Source organism: Pseudorca crassidens, chromosome 20 (genome assembly GCF_039906515.1).
Source record: "Pseudorca crassidens isolate mPseCra1 chromosome 20, mPseCra1.hap1, whole genome shotgun sequence".
In the NCBI taxonomy this organism is placed as follows: Eukaryota; Metazoa; Chordata; class Mammalia; order Artiodactyla; family Delphinidae; genus Pseudorca; species Pseudorca crassidens.
In genome coordinates, this window is record NC_090315.1 from 10,684,182 (window position 1) to 10,703,846 (window position 19,665).

At 49.8% G+C, this 19,665-nt stretch overlaps 1 protein-coding gene and 1 non-coding gene across 4 annotated transcripts in view; both read right to left on the minus strand.

Moving 5' to 3' along the window:
* The window catches only part of HIF3A (hypoxia inducible factor 3 subunit alpha), a 31,399-nt gene extending 23,513 nt beyond the window's left edge, over positions 1-7,886 (minus strand). For 2 of the 3 annotated variants that reach the window (XM_067720045.1, XM_067720044.1), the window contains exons 1-3: positions 7,815-7,886; positions 2,585-2,775; positions 1,293-1,438 (exon numbers count right to left, since the gene is read on the minus strand). In XM_067720045.1, the coding sequence (XP_067576146.1) occupies positions 1,293-1,438; positions 2,585-2,775; positions 7,815-7,840 (363 nt within the window). In that variant the 5' untranslated portion in view covers positions 7,841-7,886. Of the gene's footprint in view, positions 1-1,292; positions 1,439-2,584; positions 3,218-7,814 lie in introns of those variants that run through there. The other variant, XM_067720043.1, reaches the window with a different exon arrangement.
* Positions 7,887-12,230: 4,344 nt separating this feature from the next.
* Positions 12,231-12,303, minus strand: TRNAW-CCA (transfer RNA tryptophan (anticodon CCA)). The gene has a single exon. It is a non-coding gene; the product is annotated as a tRNA-Trp (tRNA).
* Between the last annotated feature and the right edge of the window lie 7,362 nt (positions 12,304-19,665).

The window sequence follows — 19,665 nt, forward strand, 5'->3', positions numbered from 1 at the left end:
TAAGTGATATGAAGAAAACTAAAGCAAGGTAAGATGATGAAATGATGGGACGCTATCTTAGAGGCAGTAGTCAGGGACAGTTTCTTGAAGAAGTGACATTTACCCAAATTGCTGAACAAAGCCAGTGAGGTGGCTCTCTGGAGTGGAGTGTTCCGGAAAGAGAGAACAGCAAGTGCAAAGGCCCTGAGGTGAGACCCTATTCAAATTCCATTTGTTGTGCAAGCCGAAGACCCAACTCCTTATTTCAATTCAGGAAATGAGACTGGTGCTGGGAGGAGGTGACACAGAGGAAAGGGGACCCACAGAGCCCACAGTCCAGAGCTAATGCTGAATAGGGGAGGAGTGAGATCTTGTAGTTGGATTTGAATCCGAGCCCTGCCACTTCCGAGCTTTGGGATCTTGAGACATTCACCTACCTGAGCCCAAGAGCTCAAACTAACAGAGAAATTGGTACCAAGAGTGGGATAACAAGGCAGGGGAAAGGAAGGGATGCCAACTGTGGAGCCCATTTATGTGAGCTAAGAAGAAGAATGGTATTGCTGTAAGGATCAGCTGAAATTAGTTCTACTCTCTAAGTGTCTCTTGTTTGTCCTCCCATCCCCAGGCCCCTAATCCTACTTCTTTTCTCCCACTTGGGGCCCTGCATCCACTTCCTTATGGATTTTCCAGCCGCTAGTCTCACTCCCTCTAATTCTATCTCTGTGCAGTACCTAGAGGGATCTTTCTAAATAAAATGAAATTCTGATTCCACCTTTCTGACACAACCTCTCCCCTGCTTAAAATCTTTCCGTGGCTCCACAGTGCCCTAGAGATAAACTTTCTATTTTGGTCCTAAATTATGTCCTCTCTAGCCTTTTCTCTCTCTCACTTTCTCCCATTGCACTCTGCACCTAGCTTGGATTAATGTCTTTGTTTCCCCCAAATGCTGTTTTATCTCACATCTGTGTCTTTGCATATTCTGTTCCCTTGGCCATGTACATCGCCAGTCTTCTCTGATCCCATCCATTCGCCATACCCTTTGAATGGCTAAGCCCTTCAGGTTTTAGCTCAGATGTCTTCTCCTCCAGGAAGCCCTCAATTCCCACCCAGGCTGGGTCAGGTACCACCCTCCACCCCTGGCTGGTACAGCCCCCTAGGCTGCCCCACCCCAGCCCTGACCATTCTGAATCTTCCTGTCTGGTGACATATTTGTCTCCCCTCTGCACTGTGGGCCTTGTAAAAATAGGGCTAAGGTGGTTCTGGTCACCTCTGTATCCCAGCATCACCTGCACAAAGCAGGCAGCTCCTCTTACCTGACTGAGGCCCAGGTGTTTGCTGACATTCTCTGACAAGTAAGCCATGTCTCCCTCGGCGGTGAGCACCATAACGAAGCCCTCCAGGGCCTTCAGGTAGCAGGCATCCAGTGGTTCGCCCCCTGCTCCCACCTGGTTCCACTCCCCTGGTGTCCGGACCAGGATGGGGCATCTCTAGTCAGCGGTAAGGCCACCCTGGCTAGCCTCCCTCTGCTTTCCTTCACTCAGAGGAACTTATAGGTACCTCCAGGTGAGTGGGGCACATCCCAGTGGCTTGGAGTCCAAGGAAGAGGGCAAGGACTGGAATTCTAAGGGAGCAGAGCCTCCCAGGGGTACAGAATTCTAAGGAGATAGGGGTTTCCTAAGGGAACAGAACTCTAAGGAGGGCAGAATCTTAAGGGGATGAAATTTCCAGGGGTCAAAATTCTAAGAAGCCTAGGAGGAGTCAGAATTCCAAGGGGGCCAAGCTTCCCAGGGGTTCAGAATTCTTGGAGCAGGACCTTCCAGATCGGCGGGATTCTAAAGAAGCAGGAACTCCCAAGCAACAGAATTCTAAGGAGGCAGAATTCATCTAATGGGCAGAGTCTGCCAGAAGAAAAGCTTTTCAGGGTCCTGGGATTCCAAGGGTGTGTGTGTGTGTGTGTGTGTGTGTGTGTGTGTGTGTGTGTGTGTGTGTGTGTGTGTGTGTGTGTGTGAAGGCGTCCTACAGAGAGTGTGTGTGTGTGTGTGTGTGTGTGTGTGTGTGTGAAGGCGTCCTACAGAGAATTCTAACAGGGAGAGAATTCAAGGGAATGGCTACTAAGGGGACAAGCAATAGAACTAGGGACCTGAGGAGGGGAAGCGGGACACTTTCAAGTAATTAAATATTGGGCAGTGAAGCCTCCTGGGGATATCGATTATAAGGGAAGGAAGCTTAGCCGAGAAGATCTCTCAGGAGACCAAATCCTAAGGGTCCAGATGCCTTAGGGAGTTAGCCCGCCTCCTATTCCCTAGGGTTCTAACTCTAAGGAGGCGGAGCTTCCCAAGGGCGCGTTCCAATGGGCGGGGCCTCACAAATGATAGACTTCTAAGGGGGCGGGGACTCCTAAGAAACTGGGTTCCGATTGGACCAGAACCTGAAGGGGCGGGGCCTCTCCCACTAAGTGGATTCCAGACGGGTGGGGCTTCGCCGGGAAGACATGGGGGGCGGGGTCTTATGGAGATGAGGCTTCCCGGAGGAGGGGCCTCCCTGGGATGTACCTTTCCGAGGGCGGGGTCTTGCTGAGGTGGGAATTCCCGGGGGCGGGCCTCACCTGCGGCGCAGAGTTGGTGCATGCGCAGGTAGCTGATGGTGAGGCGCATGATGGAGGCTTTGTCCAGGTGGGCGCTCACCCCGCGCGCGAAGGGCAGCGTGTGCGCCAGCTGGTACAGCACCTCGGTCTCCTGGCTGCGCCGGCTGCGGGCCGCATCCCGGGACTTCTCCTTGCGCAGCTCCGTGCTCGACCTGCGGGCATGGGCAGCGTTCACTGGCGGCGCCCCGGGAAGGGAAAGAGTTGGATGGGACAAGCACGTGGGTTGCTGCCACATGGGTCTCGGGTTCAGAGACGGCAGAGCCGCGACTGTGCTGGCCTCGCAGTGTGGCCCGGGCGAGTTGCCGGAGCTCTCTGGGCCTGGGTGGATTATACCGTGGAGTCGCTCCTTGCCTCAGGTTTTATCTGTCCCGGCGCCAGCCCATGCTGCCCTCCGGTGCCTCACTCCTCTCCAAGGCGTGCCCAGGGCCGCTCTGTCCCCTCCCTGACTTATCTGCTGTTTATTCTCCGGGCTTGGGAAGACCGGGGAACAGGGAGGCCTCCGGCTGGGAGGGGGCTGGCAGAGCTGGCCAGGAGCCAGGGAACGGAGGGCGCAAGAAGATGCCTCCAGCCCCCCAGGCCCCCTGCCCTACAGCCTCCCAGAACCCCCTCTTCTGCCCTTTCCCCTCCTCAGCTGAGCTGAGTCCTCAGAATCTTGGAGTACAGATCTCAAAGTCCAACGACCCACCAACAGGGGCCCTGCCAGGGTGACACAGCAAACCAACCCCAGGGCCAACGGCTCACCACTCATCTCTGCCCTTTAATCCACTTCAGATGACTGAATTCTGCATGTGGGGTTGGGAGGAGAGGATGAGTGTCATTTTTTTTCAGAAATATCTACCACTTATCCAGCTTTTACTATTAGGTCAGACCCCGTGCCGAGTGTGTAACTTACATTAACCCGTTTAGCTCAGACATCCCTAGAAGGAAGGTAGTAACATTTTCCCCGTTGAACAGATGAAGCCCAGGCACAGAGAGGTGCAGTGCTTGCCCACAAGGAGTGAAGCCAGCGTTTGAACGCTGGTCTTCCTAAACTCTTCAGTTTCCTCTGTTGTATGGCCCTGGGTTTATCTCCAGATTTCAGTACTTCTCCCTGTTTCTGCCACTGTCTTAAAAGTCAAACTCCAGGTCTGTCTGAATCCAAATTATAGTTTTGGGGAAGAAAATTATAGAGTATGTTACATATAGTATGGTATATGTAATCTTATCTATATTGATACTATTGATAAAACCATTAATAAGCAGCTATAAGTTGCTAAGCATTTATGCGTCTGGCGTTGCACTAAGTAAGGACTCAGCCTATGTGTACTCATTCAGTCCTAAGAAAGCCCTAGGCAGAGAGCACTTTAAACCTCCACTTCACAAAGGGGAAACTGAGGCTCTGGAAAGTGAAGTCCTTTGCCCCAAAAGTCACAAAGCCATTAAGTGGTGGAGCTGGCATTTGAAGTCAGGCAGTGAAGTTCCAAAGCCTTTATTCTTCTAATTCCTTTCTTGTGACGTCCCCGCCAACCTCCATGGACGCAAAGCTCTAGGAGGGGAAGCTGCCCCTTCCTAAAAGCCAGAGGCCACTTCTGGGGCATCAACCTCACCCCCGAGCAGGAGACCTGCAGCCCAACCCACAGGCACGATGGAGGGAGGGGAGTGGACTCTTCTGACTCTCCAGATGGGAAAGAACTCCTCAGTGCAAGTGGGTGGGAGGCACAGAAGGGGGCAGCTGGGTGGAGGGAGCCAGCAGTTGCCCTCATCCCCTCCCTCCTGGCTGATGGGGGGCAGGGGCCTCCAGTCCCGCTCTGCCCAGGGGACATTCCTTCCTCCTGTCCCGTTCTGTTCCAGCCCTGTTTGTCTTCCTGCCCAGAGGGTGGGGGTGGGCGGGCCTCGCTGAGCTGGGGGCCCAGACAGAGGGAACAGGGAGTAGGAACAGGAACGGGGTTGGGGGTTGGGGTTGGGGGGTGGGGTTGGCCCCCCACCTCCTGGGCAGCTGGGCTCTATAATCCTCTCTGTGGCCAAATGACTCCTCCCTCCATAGAAGAAGCTAGCTGGTGGCTACAGCGGGACCCTCCTTCTAGCTCCCAGCCTGTTCTCCGGATGTTCTGACAGGAAGTGTGGCCTCTCACTTGCTCCACAGATGCCTGGTCTCTGGCCTTTCCCTTTAAACAGAGTCGGGGCTAGTTCCTCTGGTGCAGGGTTCCAATCTCAACTCCATTACTTAATAGCTGTGTGACTTTGGACAAGTTGCATAGCCTCCCTGAGCCTAAGAAGAGCACAAACTCATGGGGCTGTTGTGAAGATTAAATGAGTTAATATATGTCAAGGGCTTAGAACCGGGCCCGGCAATTGGTTGGTGCTATATAAAGATTCAACTGTTATTATTTCCCCTTTGTCCACATCAGGGATGGAAGGCTTAGGAGCGTCGTAGGCACTGGAGAAACCCTCGGGCTTCAGTGGTAACCCCACGGTGTGGTGTGTGTATGTGGGCAAGTACACACGTGATTTAAACAACACCTTGGGAAGAAAACGAAATCATAGTGATACTAATAATAATGATAGCTTTGGTGGATCAAACACTCATGAGCTTAGAGACCCCATTAAATCCTTTCAACAAACCCTAAGAACCTGGAAAAGTGATCTCCCTTTTACAGAGTCAGAAACCAAGGCTCTGAGCAATTGCATCACCCAGCCAAGTAACCAAGCTGGTAATCCCAGGGCCCTCCACCAATGCGCAACCATGCCCAACGCTTCTGTTAGTCTGACCACGTATCTGCTTCTACTCAGAACCCTGTCGGACTTGAACACAGTTTATTGCTCACCTATCGGGTATCCTGCCCCAAAGATCTGTCCCCTCACTGCTTCTCATCTTGAGCGGGTGCAGGGGAGGGGAGGTATAACCCTCATTTTCCAGGCTACAAAACTAAGGCTCAGAGAGCAGTTGCTGGCACAAAGCCACACAAGCCAGGAAGCGGGTGAGCTGCAATTTGAACCCTGATCTGGGGGCCTGTGCTCTTAAATGCCATGCTTTGGTGGGCATGCCACCCAACGGACCCCTGTCCTGCCCCTCCTCTGTCCATTGGCCCCAGTCCCTTCCCCTTGTCCCACCACTGCTGCCTCCAGATTTCCCCAGCTGGCCAGTCTCCCCAGCTGGCCCCATGCCCAGCCCTGGTCCGTCCCCTTGGCACTCTGCCCAGGTTGGGACGTGCAGCTGGAACCCTGCCACCCTTCCTCTGTGTTCCAGTAGAGAACGGGGGTGGAGCCAGGCTGGGAGGCCCCAGGGTAAGGCCTGGGAATGGGGACTAGGGCTTGGTGCCCCCCCCCCACAACCAGGAGAGGGAGAAGCCCACCTCTTCCCTGCCCTGAAGAACTTGCCACCCGAGAACAAAGGCATGGAGAAGCGGGGACACCCTTCCCCACGTTCAGGGCTGCTCCTGGGCCTCTCTCTCCTGATATTCAGCTGGGTACTGGGGGTCTTGCAAAAAGTGTAGAGGATTTGGGTGGGGGCTTAGGTTGAATACATGCAGGGACTCCTCTTGGCATTGCGCCAAGGTGGCCTGAGAGGTTTTGGGTTTGAGAAGGGACTTGGGGTGGGGGTTGGTGGGAGTCTCTCTACCCCTGACTCTGCTCCTTCCTAAGGACATGATAATCCCGTGGGGCGCCTGTACCCAAAGCCCTATGTTCTCTGGGAACCCTCTGACCGGAGGGGCACCCTGGGCCGAATGCCCATCAGGGACTTCCCAAGAATCACCCTTGCCTGGGGTGGGATGGCAAGGATGGAAGAAGGGAGTATGGGGGGCCCACTCACCATCACCCTGACCCTCTTTGGCCCTAGCGCCATCCTAGGGGTGCAGGAGGGGATGGAGCGTGGCCGGGATCTGGGTGCGAGTTATGAGTGGGTGGTACGTGGGCTCGGATGACACCGCAGGAGAGGGCTGGCCTTGGATGGGGAGGGGGGAGCGCCCCAGCTCCGCCAAGAGGGGCCCCCACCTAGGCAGGAAGGGGTTCTGGGAGGGGCTAGACCAGGGTTGGCCTAGAAGGGGTGGGATAGAGTTCCCTGGCAGGCCCAGAGCCAGAGACTAGAATAGAATTGGGGGGTGTATAAGTGGGGGGAGTGAAAACATGGGGGTGGGGAAGGATCCAATCAGACCTGCGAAGCCAGGGAGGAGGGAAGGGGGTGAGGCTTCCTGGACGCCTCAGATTGGACAGGAGAAACCAAGGGCGTGGGATATTTTCCGGGGTCCCATGAAAACATGGCCAGATAGGACCCCCTGGCAGTGGACCCAGAGCACGAGTTCCCTGTGCTGCCCCAGCAAATCTGCACCTGCTGGGAAGGGAATACAGAAACCCACCACCTGTCCGGGATGACCCCAGCTGGGCTCTGCGGCAGGGGGCGCTTCCCACAGCTTGCACTGAATCAGGCACAGCACCCTCTCTGGAGTCTTCCCCAAATAAGGCTTGGGTGCTCCTTCCCACTGTCACAGGGACTGGGTGGGAGTAGAGGAGTCAGATAAGAGGCTAGACTTTGGGAAGTGGGTCAGGCTGTTTTCTTGTTCTTAAAAGGGGTGACCCTACCTTCCAAAAGGCCCCTGGGAAGGGTCCCAAGGTGGCTTCTGAAAGGTGACCATCTCTGCCTATTTCTAGGCAACTCAAGGTTTGGGAGACTGTCAGGGAGGGTCCAGTTAAAGAGGCTCTCTCTTCTCTTGAACTCAGAAGCTGACTCCGCATTCCAGGGGACTCCCTATATCTGGGAAGGCTCAATTTGGGGGTACCCCGGATCCCCTAGGACTCTAGGGGTCTGGTGTCAAAGGACAACCTCAATTCTGGGCGCTCGGAGGCCAGAAGGGTCAGTATGTGGAGGGAGAATGCCTCCCGCAGAAGCCTGGGAACTGCTCAAACGCAACTACCCCCGATTCCATGGGGACCCCGAGTTTCAACCCCAGTCAGGAGGGGAAGCGAACACGGAACAGCAGGAAATCTGGGATCACGACCCAGATGTCGCTCCTGGCTAGAGGGGCGTGGCAGCCTGGACTTGGGGAAATGCCCCCACCCCTGCAGTCCCCTAGGGTGGAGGGTGCGGCGGGGATGTGTCTCCAACCGCGCGCCCGAGTGGCCCTAGGCTTGCACCCGCGCCTTCCCCACCCGGCTCAGGGGTCGCTGGAAGAGGAGCCCCCCAATTCTTATCATTCCTGACCCCAAAGCCCAGTACCTTGCGCGCTGTAGCCCCAGCGCCATGACTCGCCAGTCGCCGCTCCGGAGCCCTTCGAGGCCCCTAGCCCCCTCCCCTGCCCTGCGAGCCCCCTCCCCAGCTCCTCCCCCCGCCGAGCGGTTGGCTGCGCAGCGCCCGGCCCGCGGCTCTGGTTGGTTGACCGGTCTGTCACTTCCATGAAAGAGGCGGGACAAGAGACGAAGACTTGGAATGCCGGGGGGGGTGCGGGGGGGGGAGAGAGAGAGAGAGAGAGAGGTGTGTGTGTATGTGTGTGTGTGTGTGTGTGTGTGTGTGTGTGTGTAGAGGGGGCGGGTGCAGTGGAATACACCCCCCCCCAGCCACACTCCTTGCCGCGGACTTCTCAGCAGTGTCGCCAGCGCGGTGCAAGCAAGGTCGGCTGGCCGCGCCTTCTGGCCCAGTATCTCCCGCCAAGTTCCGACACCAGTACTCTTCTGAACCCACCTAGTTCACTCCAGCCCCCACCCTCTAACTCGCACCCCTGGCTCACTCCTCCATTTCCTACCCCCGGGTGGGCCCCTCCGACCTCCAATCCCACCCCCTCCAGTGGCCCAGCCCTGCCTCCTGAGTCGCCCAGCTCCGCCTCCACCCCTTCCCTATCCACTGAGTCCTCCGCTTTTCCTCTCCGCCCCCAACTCCCGACCCCACCCCAGTTCTACAATCCCTCCCCCCTCTGTACCCCATCGTTCCCTCTCAGTCCCGAGCCCCTTCCTTCCACCTTCACCCCTCCATCTAGTGCCCAATCCCTTTGCTCCCCACTCCTCCGGTCTGGCACCCTCTGTACCCCAGCCCCACCTCCTTGCCTCTCTAACTCCGTTTTCAGGTTCTCACTGGTGAGTGATCAAGTTTATGTCAAGTAAATATGTAAAACTCAATCACACCCACTTTTCAAAAGAGCGGAGAAATGATCTTTCTACCAATGAAGTAAGAAGGGAGAGGCACAAGGTCACCAAGGAGTGGTGAAAGTGTTACAATTGGATAAGGAACAGGGTGTGTGTGTGTGTGTGTGTGTGTGTGTGTGTGTGTGTGTGTGTGTGTGTTGGTGGTGGTGGTTGGGTTCTAATCCATAGCAGACCAATATTCAGGATCCAGCTTTGGGCAGGGAAGAGGACACTATAGCAGAAGTCTGTGGTTTTTGCCCACCCTAGTGTCCCACTCAGTTTTCTTTTGGGGAACCACTTCTCTCCCCTCTCAGTCTATTTAATTTGAATAGGGCTGGCCATAACCCTCCCCTCACCAGCTCCAGGGACTAGACCTAGCCAGTTTATTCTGTTTTTCTGATCACAGTGATTGGTTCAGGGAAGGCATGTGACCTAATCTAGCCCAGTGAGAAACCAACCCTGAGACATTTGCTGCAACTATCACAAAAGAGGTTCTCTTTCTACTGGAGTTGCCAAGCTGGTGGGATGTGAGCCTGGAGCTCATGGGGCTCTGTTACCATGAAAGAAGAGGCTTTATGCTGAATGTCAATGCAGAGGAAAGCAGAAATGAAAGTTTGTAAAAGACAGTCCTAACACTAGCACTTAAGTGCCTGGATCCAGCCATACCTGAAGTCCATTTTAATCTTAGAACCATTATGGGTTTTTTGGTTGTTGCTGTTGTTGTTAAATATTGTTTTATTCATTTACTTTGTGCTTAGATTAGTTGAGTTGATTTCAGCTGCTTACCCCCAAAAGAATCTTGATATACTGAGAGAATATCTCCTGAGCCTCAGTACAGAGACATGTGAATGAGAGGTCAAAATTAGGAAGGGCTGCAGGAGAAGCAGGTCCTATCCGAGGAAGCAGAGGCTATCTGAGTCATAGCAGATAGCCAATCTGAGGATTTACGGTGCCCAAGGAAAATTGACATTTGTTAAACAAACATTAAAACAGGACTAAAACTTATATACACAGATGTGCCAGGCATCTATGATCTAGGTTAGTGTTAAACTTCACTTGATGGTTCCTGGCAGCAAAGGTGATATGGGAAATGTGTTCTTCGAAATGATTTCCAATTTTTGCTAAAAGGATATGTTCTTGTTTGGGGCTTCCCTGGTGGCACAGTGGTTAAGAATCCGCCTGCCAATGCAGGAGACACGGGTTTGTGCCCCGGTCCGGGAAGATCCCATATGCCGCGGAGCAACTAAGCGCAGTGTGCCACAACTACTGAGCCTGCGCTCTAGAGCCCACGAGCCATAACTACTGAAGCCCGCACGCCTAGAGCCCGTGCTCCGCAACAAGAGAAGCCACCACAATGAGAAGCCCGCGCACCACAACGAAGAGTAGTCCCTGCTCGCTGAAACTAGAGAAAGCCCGTGCACAACAACGAAGACCCAACACAGCCAAAACTAAATAAATTAATTATTTTTTTTTTTTTAAAAGGGATATGTTCTTGTTTTTCTGGAGAGACAAGTTTTGTTCCTGGAGCTGGAGCTTAGGGGAGAGCTTTACATTATTAAAATGCAGAGTGATCCGAGCCACCAGGAACTATGGGAGCTCAGTGCAGGCACCTCACCCAGACTGGGGGGGTTGTCGAGAAGGTTTCCTAAGGAGGAGACCTCTGAACAGAGACCTGAAGGATGAATAAGAGTGAAGAAGGTAAAGAGAGGGCTTCCCTGGTGGCGCAGTGGTTAAGAATCCGCCTGCCAATGCAAGGGACAGGGGTTTAAGCCCTCATCTGGGAAGATCCCACATGCCGTGGAGCAACTAAGCCCGTGCGACACAACTACTGAGCCTGCGAGCCACAACTACTGAAGCCTGTACGCCTAGAGCCCGTGCTCTGCAACAAGAGAAGCCACCGCAATGAGAAGCCCGCGCATCGCCAAGAAGAGTAGCCCCCGCTGGCAGCAACTAGAGAAAGCCCGCGTAATGAAGACCCAACACAGCAAAAAAAAAATAAATAAAATAAATAAATTTATTAAAAGAGAGAGAGAGAGGGAGAGAGAAAAGTATTCTGGGCAGAGGGAAGAGAATGCAATGGCTTGGAGGCAAAAAAAAGAGCTTGGGACCTTGAGATATTTGAAAGGTACCTGTGGCTACAACGTGGAGTGTAAGGAGAGGAGGTGGGCAGTGATGCTGGAATGGTGCATGCAGGTGAGATCAAACCAGATCTGAAAGCCATGAAAGAAGTTTGGGCAATATCCTGGGAGCACTGGGGAGCCATGGCAGAGTTTTGAGCAGGACAGGAACACAATATGTGCCTTAAAAAGATTCCTCTGGTTGCCATGTGGAGAGTGGATAACAGGGGTGAGACTGAAGGTCAGAGAACAGGAGGGAGGCTGGGGTGCAGATCTGGGTGTAAAGAAGAGATGCCTGGGCCAGAGAAGGGGCAATGGGGGTAAAGGAGAGGAGACAGACTGAAAAGATATTGAGGTTCACCCACACATCAACATATTACTATACTGATATGGATAAACAAACTGTGGTACACCCATACAATGGATACTACTCAGTAAGAAAAAAGAATCAACTATTGATACACATACAACACAGATGAATCTTAAAATCATTATGCAGAATGAAAGAAGACAGACACAAAAGAGAATTACTATGTGATTTCAATTCCATGAAGTTCCAGAATGGGCAAGGCTAATCTACGGTGGAAAAAAAACAGTGCAAGTGTCCTGAGGTGGGATTTGCCTGGTAAGTTCAGGGATCAGCAAGGAGACCAGTGTGGCTAGAGCAGAGGGATGGATGGGAAGATTGGGAGATGAGATCAGAGAGATGATGTGGGGAGGAAGTGGACAGTGGTGTGGAAAGATCATGCAGGGTGAGTTTTTTTTAGGTTGTGTTGGCTTTCACTCTGAGGGAGATAGAAACATAGAAGGCTTTTCAGCAGGAAAGTGACATCTGAGTTAGGTCTGAATGAAGTCCTCTTTCCCCACAGGTTGGAAAGAACTGGAAGCTCTCTCATTTGCAAAACAAACCACCCAAACGAGATTTATTTTGCTCATGAATCTGCAATCTGGGCAGGGCTCAGTGGAGACAACTCATCTCTGCTCCACTTGGCATCAGCTGGGGCAGCTTAAAGACTGTCGGCAGGAATGATCTGATGCTTCCTCAGTCACATGCCTGGTGGTTGATGCTGCCTGTCAGCTGAGACCTCACCTGGGGGCTGTGGCTGGAACATCTACATGTGACCTTTCCATGTAGCTGCTTGGGCTTCCTCACATCATGGCAGCCAAGCCCCAAGGGAGAGGGTGAGTGAGTGAGGAGACAGGCAGAAGCTGTGTCTCCTTTATGACCTAGCCCTGGGAGTCATGCAGTGTCACTTCTTTTCATCAAGGCAATCACAAAGTCCTGCCCAGTGGAGGGAAATAGACTCTACTTCTTTTTTAAAATAATTAATTAATTAATTAAGCTGCACCGGGTCTTAGTTGTGGCACACGGGATCTTCGTTGCAGCATGCAGGATCTAATTCCCTGACCAGGGATCGAACCCAGGCCCCCTGCATTGGAAGCATGGAGTCTTAACCACTGGACCACCAGGGAAGTCCCCAGATTCTACTTCTTGGTGGGAAAGGTCAAGCTTCCACAGGAAGAGCACGTGGAACTGGAAATATTATTGTCGCCATTTTGGAGAAATATCTCCCACACTCTTTATAGAACATCTTGGAGCTCTGCTATGAGCAGCACCGTGGAGGTAGAGTCTTAGGCTTTGGGATATTGGAGAAAAAATGCTTGATTTATTGACAGGGAAATAGGGTTCAGCAACAAAACCCCAGAACCAAGCACACACCCAATCTGACAAGTCAGCATCTCCGGCTACTGTTTTCTGTACATCTGCTCAGACATTTGAGTTGCTGGTGTTCACCTCTGTAAGACTCACCCTCCCTACTGCCCAAGACTGGGGGGGAGTTGCTCCTAACCTCTCTACTGCTGCCTCTTGTGATCTGATTTTCTCTCTGCTCTCCCTTCCCCTGGCTCTGACTCCTCATAGTATGGGTTTATAAAGGTCAGCTGGCATTCCTGGAACACGGCCAGGGGCAGAAAATCCCTCCAAACTCAAGCCAAGGCCAACCTGGAATCAGACGATGGACGTAAGCAGGGCGAGCGTTCTGTGCCCAGTGCTGTTCTGCTTTGACTGGAACATCATGACAGCCCCATTAGGTGGGCTCCATTATTTTCCTATAGTTTAGTGGTTTCAATATATGGTTCTAGAGACAGCCTTTGGGCTCCATCACGTGCCAGCTGTGTGACCTTGACCATGTTATTTAACTTCTCTGTGGCTCGGAGAGTCATTTCTGAAAACTGCATTAATAAAAAAATAATGCGCCCTGGGGTAGATTGGATGATTGCTTCCAAATCTCCACTCCCCTGCCAGCCAAGGGGCTCCATCCTGGAGGGCGGACAGACGAGGCTCAGACAGGCACGGCCACTACCCACACGTCCACGTGCATACATGCCCATGTGCATTTTGATGTCACACACATAGGTGTCAGGTAACAGGCTGCCATTAACACACAAGTCAGTAGCAACACGTGGATTCTGACAAATAGACGTGTCAGTACATACCATGGTCAAGATATATGTCTTGGCATTAGGCATGCCTTGATGTGAGCCTGTTTGTTGATGCTGGCACGTGGATACACGTTGTTGCACGCACAGATAGTGACGCATAATCTGGGTTCTGTAAATAAGGGCACCTGTCATCAATAAAACATGTGAAACACACGCACGGCTATAATCACACACATGTAAAAGTCTCTTGCATGTCGTGGTTCCCTATGCAGACGCTGATGTGTATGTTGGTGTAGATGCAGGTAACTGCCCCGCCTCTGCACTGTGGCCGGAGTCCCCTGCTCGCGTGCTCAGCGCTTTGGCGGCCCCTGCAGGAGAATCTGTCGCTCCACTCTGGGAGGCCAGGAGGCCCCTCCGAGCGCCCTGAGACCCCACCTCCCTGGCACATCCCTCCTTCAGGGTTCAGTGAGCAAGACCCAGTAGCTGGGGCAGTCCCGGGAGATGTATGTGAATCTGTAAGACTTCTGGTATTTGGTGGCCAGGGCCAGGGAACCCAGATTCTTGCAATGCACGGTGCAGCCCAGACCAGGAGGGGTTTCCTGGGTTCCTGCCCGAGTTCGTAGGTGCAGGAAGAATCTGTTAAGGATCATCTTAGGCTACAGCGGCTCCCATTTTACATATAAACAGCAGAAATTTTACACGATTTTAATATACTCTGAATTTTCCAGGAAAGCAACTACATGTGAATCAAGGGAAGATCATACCCTGTTTGGGGCAAAAGTTGGTATTACGAGTGCTCACCATGTCAGAGAATCAGATCACTGACATTCTCCCTCCTTAGGGTATTTGCATCCCAGACAATCTAGCTGGTCACCCTGTTTTGCTTTCTCTCTTAATAGACATATGAATGTTTTTTATTTAGCTCTTATTTCAAAATGTCAAATATAAAGATAAAAATCTGACTGAATCTTGTCTTCTTCACCTTAAATCTAAACTTATCATTCATCAAAAGCCGGAGCATCGGGCCCTGTAGTGTCTGAGAACACTGACCTAATGGAACACTTCATATTGAATCATAGATTACAGGCTCACCATCAGTCATCCACAATTCCAGGATCCAAATAGCTCTGAAAAGGAGAGATTGTTGTCTAGTGTACTTGACAGCAAAACCTGACCCGACCCGGGCTATTTTGGTCATCTATATTTATCCCACTGTGGTGGGATAAACAGCCCACACTTCACTGTGGAAATATTGATCTGTTTGATTCCAGGAGCCACCCTGAACCTAGCTGGGCTGACCTCATATATGCCATATACACAAACCACCTTTCTAAAACCCAAACACATGCTTCATTCCTAAACACACATGTCTAGCAAAGGATTGTAGAGTGTATTTTTCTTTTCTAAACTACAGATAATGTATTGCAATAATTTTAAGTTAGAGATTATACGTACAAATAAGTTATGCTGTGCATGAATTTTGTTTCCTGGTAATAAAAGGAATACTATAAAAATCTATTATTTTTAAAGGGGGTACTGGATTGAATAGATTTAAGGTATATTATATTATATTATTTTATATTATATTACTAAGCCAGTGATTCCCAAGTATGGTCTGCAGACCCCTGGGAGTCTCTGAGATCCTTTCATGAGCTCCACAAGGTCAAAACTATTCTCATGAGAATACTAAGATGTTATTGGCTTTCCTCTTCTTCCTACTATAAGGTAAAGTTTTCCAGAAGCTATGTGATGTCTGATGATATCATTGCTCTGATATTAACATGTAATGGATTTATCATTGCTACTTTTCAATGAATAAATAAATCTTTAAAATTTATCAGTTTAAATTTATATAAGGTAAATATGAATAACTACCCTGTGGTGTGCTGGTGCCAGCCCTTACTGGCTTGGGAGAGTGAATTGTTAAATTTAAGATCATGTGTACCAGTTGTTAAAACTTTGATAGCATGAAATGGGCCATGGTGAAGTATTTACACCATAGAAACATCATATCATGGATTTTTTTCAGAAGGCTGGTTGAACAGTACACCATATTGTATATTACCCACACAAGCAAAGACTCTCTGGGGGGTCCTCAACATTTTTTAAGAGTATAAAGACGTTCTGAGACCAAAGCATATGAGAACAAGTGGTCTACCTAAACTAAAAAACAATGAAGCCGTAACCTATGCCTGACGCGCCCCCTGGTGGATGTGATGATATACACACTCAAACATACATACGTAAAAAGCGTGTGCGTGTGTGTTTGTGAAGAAAAAGCTACAGGTAAAGGTCACATTGATTACATATTTTTAGTGTCTTGATTTTACATAATAAGAACACCTTCAATTTAGTGAAATATTATGTGCCAAGGAATGTTACAAGATCTCACATCATATCATTTAATCCTCACATCTATCCTATAAGATAAATATTATTACCTTGCTTTGGTTTCCAGAGCCATTGAGAGTAAGTGGCCGACATAATGCCTCATCACCTCACCTTTGAATATTTTGTGCGTAATTACTGCAAACAAGGGCCCCTTTTCCTACATAACTACCTTCAATATCAGGAAATTCACATGATACAACACTACCTTTTAAGCCTCAGACTGCATTCAGGTTTCATAAATTGTCCCCCTTTATAACAACAGAGCCCAAGTCAGAACCACCCACTACATTTAATTGTCATGTCTTATTTGAATTTCATGGTCTTCACCCTTTTGAAGCTTGCAGGCCAATTATTATTTATTTTATTTTTTGGCTGCACCGCACAGGATGTGGGCTCTTAGTTCCCGGACCAGGAATCGATCCCACGTCCCCTGAAGTGGAAGCACGGAGTCGTAACCACTGGACCACCAGGGAAGTCCCAGGCCAGTTATTTTGTAGAATATCCCTCGATTTGGGTTTGTCTGATGTTTTCTCATCATTCACTACAGGATATACACCTCTGGTGGGAATGCCGCAGAAGGGATTCAGTCTTCTTATTGCATCCTTTCCAGTGACACGCGATTATGATTTGTCTCATTATCCATGAAATTAACTTTGATTACTTTTAATAATTTGAGCCTATTAATACCTCTCACTTTACTTCAAAGTGATATTACTGGGGAAAGGTGGGGAGGAGGGATAAATTAGGAGTTTGGGATTAACATATGCACACTACTAAATGTAAAATAAATAACCAACAAGGACCTACTGTATACTATAGGGAACTCTACTCAATATTCCTTTTTTTAAAGATTTTTTTTGAGGTGGACCATTTTTAAAGTCTTTATTGAATTTGTTACTATTTTATATTTGTCTCTATTTTATGTTTTGGTTTTTTGGCCTTGAGGCATGTAGGATCTCAACTCCTCGACCAGGGATCGAACCCTCACCCTCTGCACTGGAAGGCAAAGTCTTAACCACTGGACCAGGGAAGTCCCTCAGTATTCTGTAATAACCTATATGGGAAAAGAATCTGGGGACTTCCCTGGTGGCGCAGTGGATAAGACTCCACGCTCCCAATGCAGGGGGACTGGGTTCCATCCCTGGTCAGGGAACTAGATCCCACATGCATGCCACAATTAAGAGTTCGCATGCCACAACTAAGGAGCCTGCCTGCCACAACTAAGGAGCCCTGGAGCTGCAACTAAGGAGCCCACCACAACTAAGACCCAGTGCAACCAAAGAAATAAATAAATATTTTTTTAAAAAAGAAAGAAAAGAATCTGAAAAAGAACGGATATAAGCATATGTATAACTGAATCACTTTGCCATACACCTGAAACAAACACAATATTGTAAATCAGCTATACTCCATCCAATATAAAATAAAATTTAAATTAAAAAATACAAAGATTAAAAAATGATATTACTTTCATACATTGGTGTGGAATGTCTATGCAAATTAAGTTCTTTCTTAAAAAGTCCTCTGTGTAAATCCAGAAGTAAAGACAGACAATTGTTACTTTATCTTCCATAGACAATACCACATAATACTCCCCTGAGGAAGATACTTACCAAATATTGTAAAATAGATCATACTCCTGGATGGGAAGAATTTCTTTTTAAAATGCTGCACTAGACGTAGAGAATGGACTTGAGGACACAGGGAGGGGGAAGGGTAAGCTGGGACGAAGTGAGAGAGTAGCATTGGCATATATACACTACCAAATGTAAAATAGATAGCTAGTGGGAAGCAACTTCACAGCACAGGGAGATCAGCTTGGTGTTTTGTGACCACCTAGAAGGGTGAGATAGGGAGGGGATATGGGGATACATGTATACATATATTCACTTTGTTACACAGCAGAAACTAACACAACAATGTAAAGCAATTATACTCCAATAAAGATGTTAAAACAATTAAAATAAAATATCACTTCCTTGATAATAAAAAAATAAAATGCTGCTATATATAAAAATATATCTAGTGCCATCCTAACCAGTTTTTCATACAATTTGAAAATGAAGAGTAGCCCCTGCTGGCCACAACTAGAGAAAGCCCAGGCGCAGACACAAAGACCCAAGGGCATGATAAATAAATAAACGAACGAAAGCATTCAAAGGCCTTTGTAAATCCTAGAAAACAAGTGCCTTTCTCTAGGTCATTTTCCTACCCCCAGCCCCTCCTCCTACGCACCTGACATTCTCTCTGTAATCCTGAAAGTCCACCTCTTTCCTGCCTGTTTCCTGGGAGAGGTTCCCTGTGGCCAGATAAAAATAACACCTAGATGCTGCCAGGAGGAAGATTCAATCAATTTATTCCTGGGGCAAAGGGGAATCCAGTGAAGAAGTATGTGAAGACAGGAGCTGATGGGGACTTCTCTGGTGGTCCAGTGGTTAAGACTCTGCACTCCCAACACAAGGGGCCCAGGTTCAATCACTAGTCAGGGGACTAGATCCCACATGCCGCAACGAAGACCTGGCGTAGATAGATAGATAAATAAATATCTTTTTTAAAAAAAAACAAGAACTGACAGCATCCTCCTAGGTTTCACATCCAGGAGCCCAGCTCCGCCATCCTTGACTAAAAGCTGTGGGAAGGACAAGCCAGGTCTTGTTCAGGGGTGTCTGACCAGGTCCAGCCTGTCCTTCCTAGAGAGTTTGGAGGCTCTTGGACTGGGATTCAGGAGACCTGAGATCTATTCCAGCCTGTATCACTGACCAGCATGGGACCTCAGGTCACTATCTTGCTTGAATCCAGGGAGCAGGTTGAGAGAATTCAATAAATGGCCAATTGATCTCACCCTTACTGTCCAGAAACCCAGAATCTTTTAGACATGGTAGAAGCAGAGAGTCCCAACACCTGAGACAGCTTCCACCCAGCAGCCTCGGCCCTGCCTCACGAAGCTGGGCTCAGGAGCAGAAGACAGAGCCACTCCCACACAGAGAGGACCAAGGTGGGCAGAATAGGATGGGGCCTCTGAGGGAGCTGGTGGTGAGATTGGATAGTGCTGTGTGTAATGGCTTTTATGACACTTGAGAAGGGATAGAAGCAGGATGCCAGCACAAAGCCTCATCACTGTCAAATCAGGGGCTCTCAGCGTCCATCGAGCCCTGGCCTGGTCCCCGCTGCCCTCCTAACAGCACAGCCTCTGAGTTTCCCCTGCAGTGTCAGGATCTCTCTCCACTTTCCTACCCCAGGGCCTGACTCAGCTGCCCTGAGAGATCAGACTCCAGGCCAGGGAGGGTGGGCTGGATTCCTCCCTCCACAGAGATGCTAACCCCGACCCTGGCCTGGGGACTGTGCTTCTGTCTCTCACCCTGGCTGGGATCCAGTCCTGGCATAACTTCTCTTTTTGGTCGAGACAACCAGGTTTGCATTCCTCCAGGAAAATCCTGATACTGAGGACCAAAGAGATGAACCCCTTTATTTATTTATTTATTTAGGCCATGCACCACAGCATGCAGGATCCTAGTTCCCTGACCGGGGATGGAACCTGCGCCCCCTACAGTGGAAACCATGGAGACCTAACCACTGGATCCCCAGGGAATTCTCGAACCCCTTTATTAGAACACGTGATGGGGCAGGTAAGTTAGTGATTCTTATCTTTTTCTTTTTTAAAAATTTATTTATTTATTTAATTTTATTTTGGCTGCGTTGGGTCTTCGTTGCGGTGCGTGGGCTTCTCACTGCGGTGGCTTCTCTTGTTGCAGAGCACGGGCTCTAGGCACACGGGCTTCAGTAGTTGTGGCTCATGGGTTCTAGAGCGCAGGCTCAGTAGTTGTGGCGCACGGGCTTAGTTGCTTCGCCGCATGTGAGATCTTCCCGGACCAGGGCTTGAACCCGTGTCCCCTGCACTAGCAGGCGGATTCTTAACCACTGCACCACCAGGGAAGTCCATTAGTGATTCGTAGGAAAAGAGGAGGTGATCCCCAAACCTTCTCTATTCTCAAGTGTTCTAAC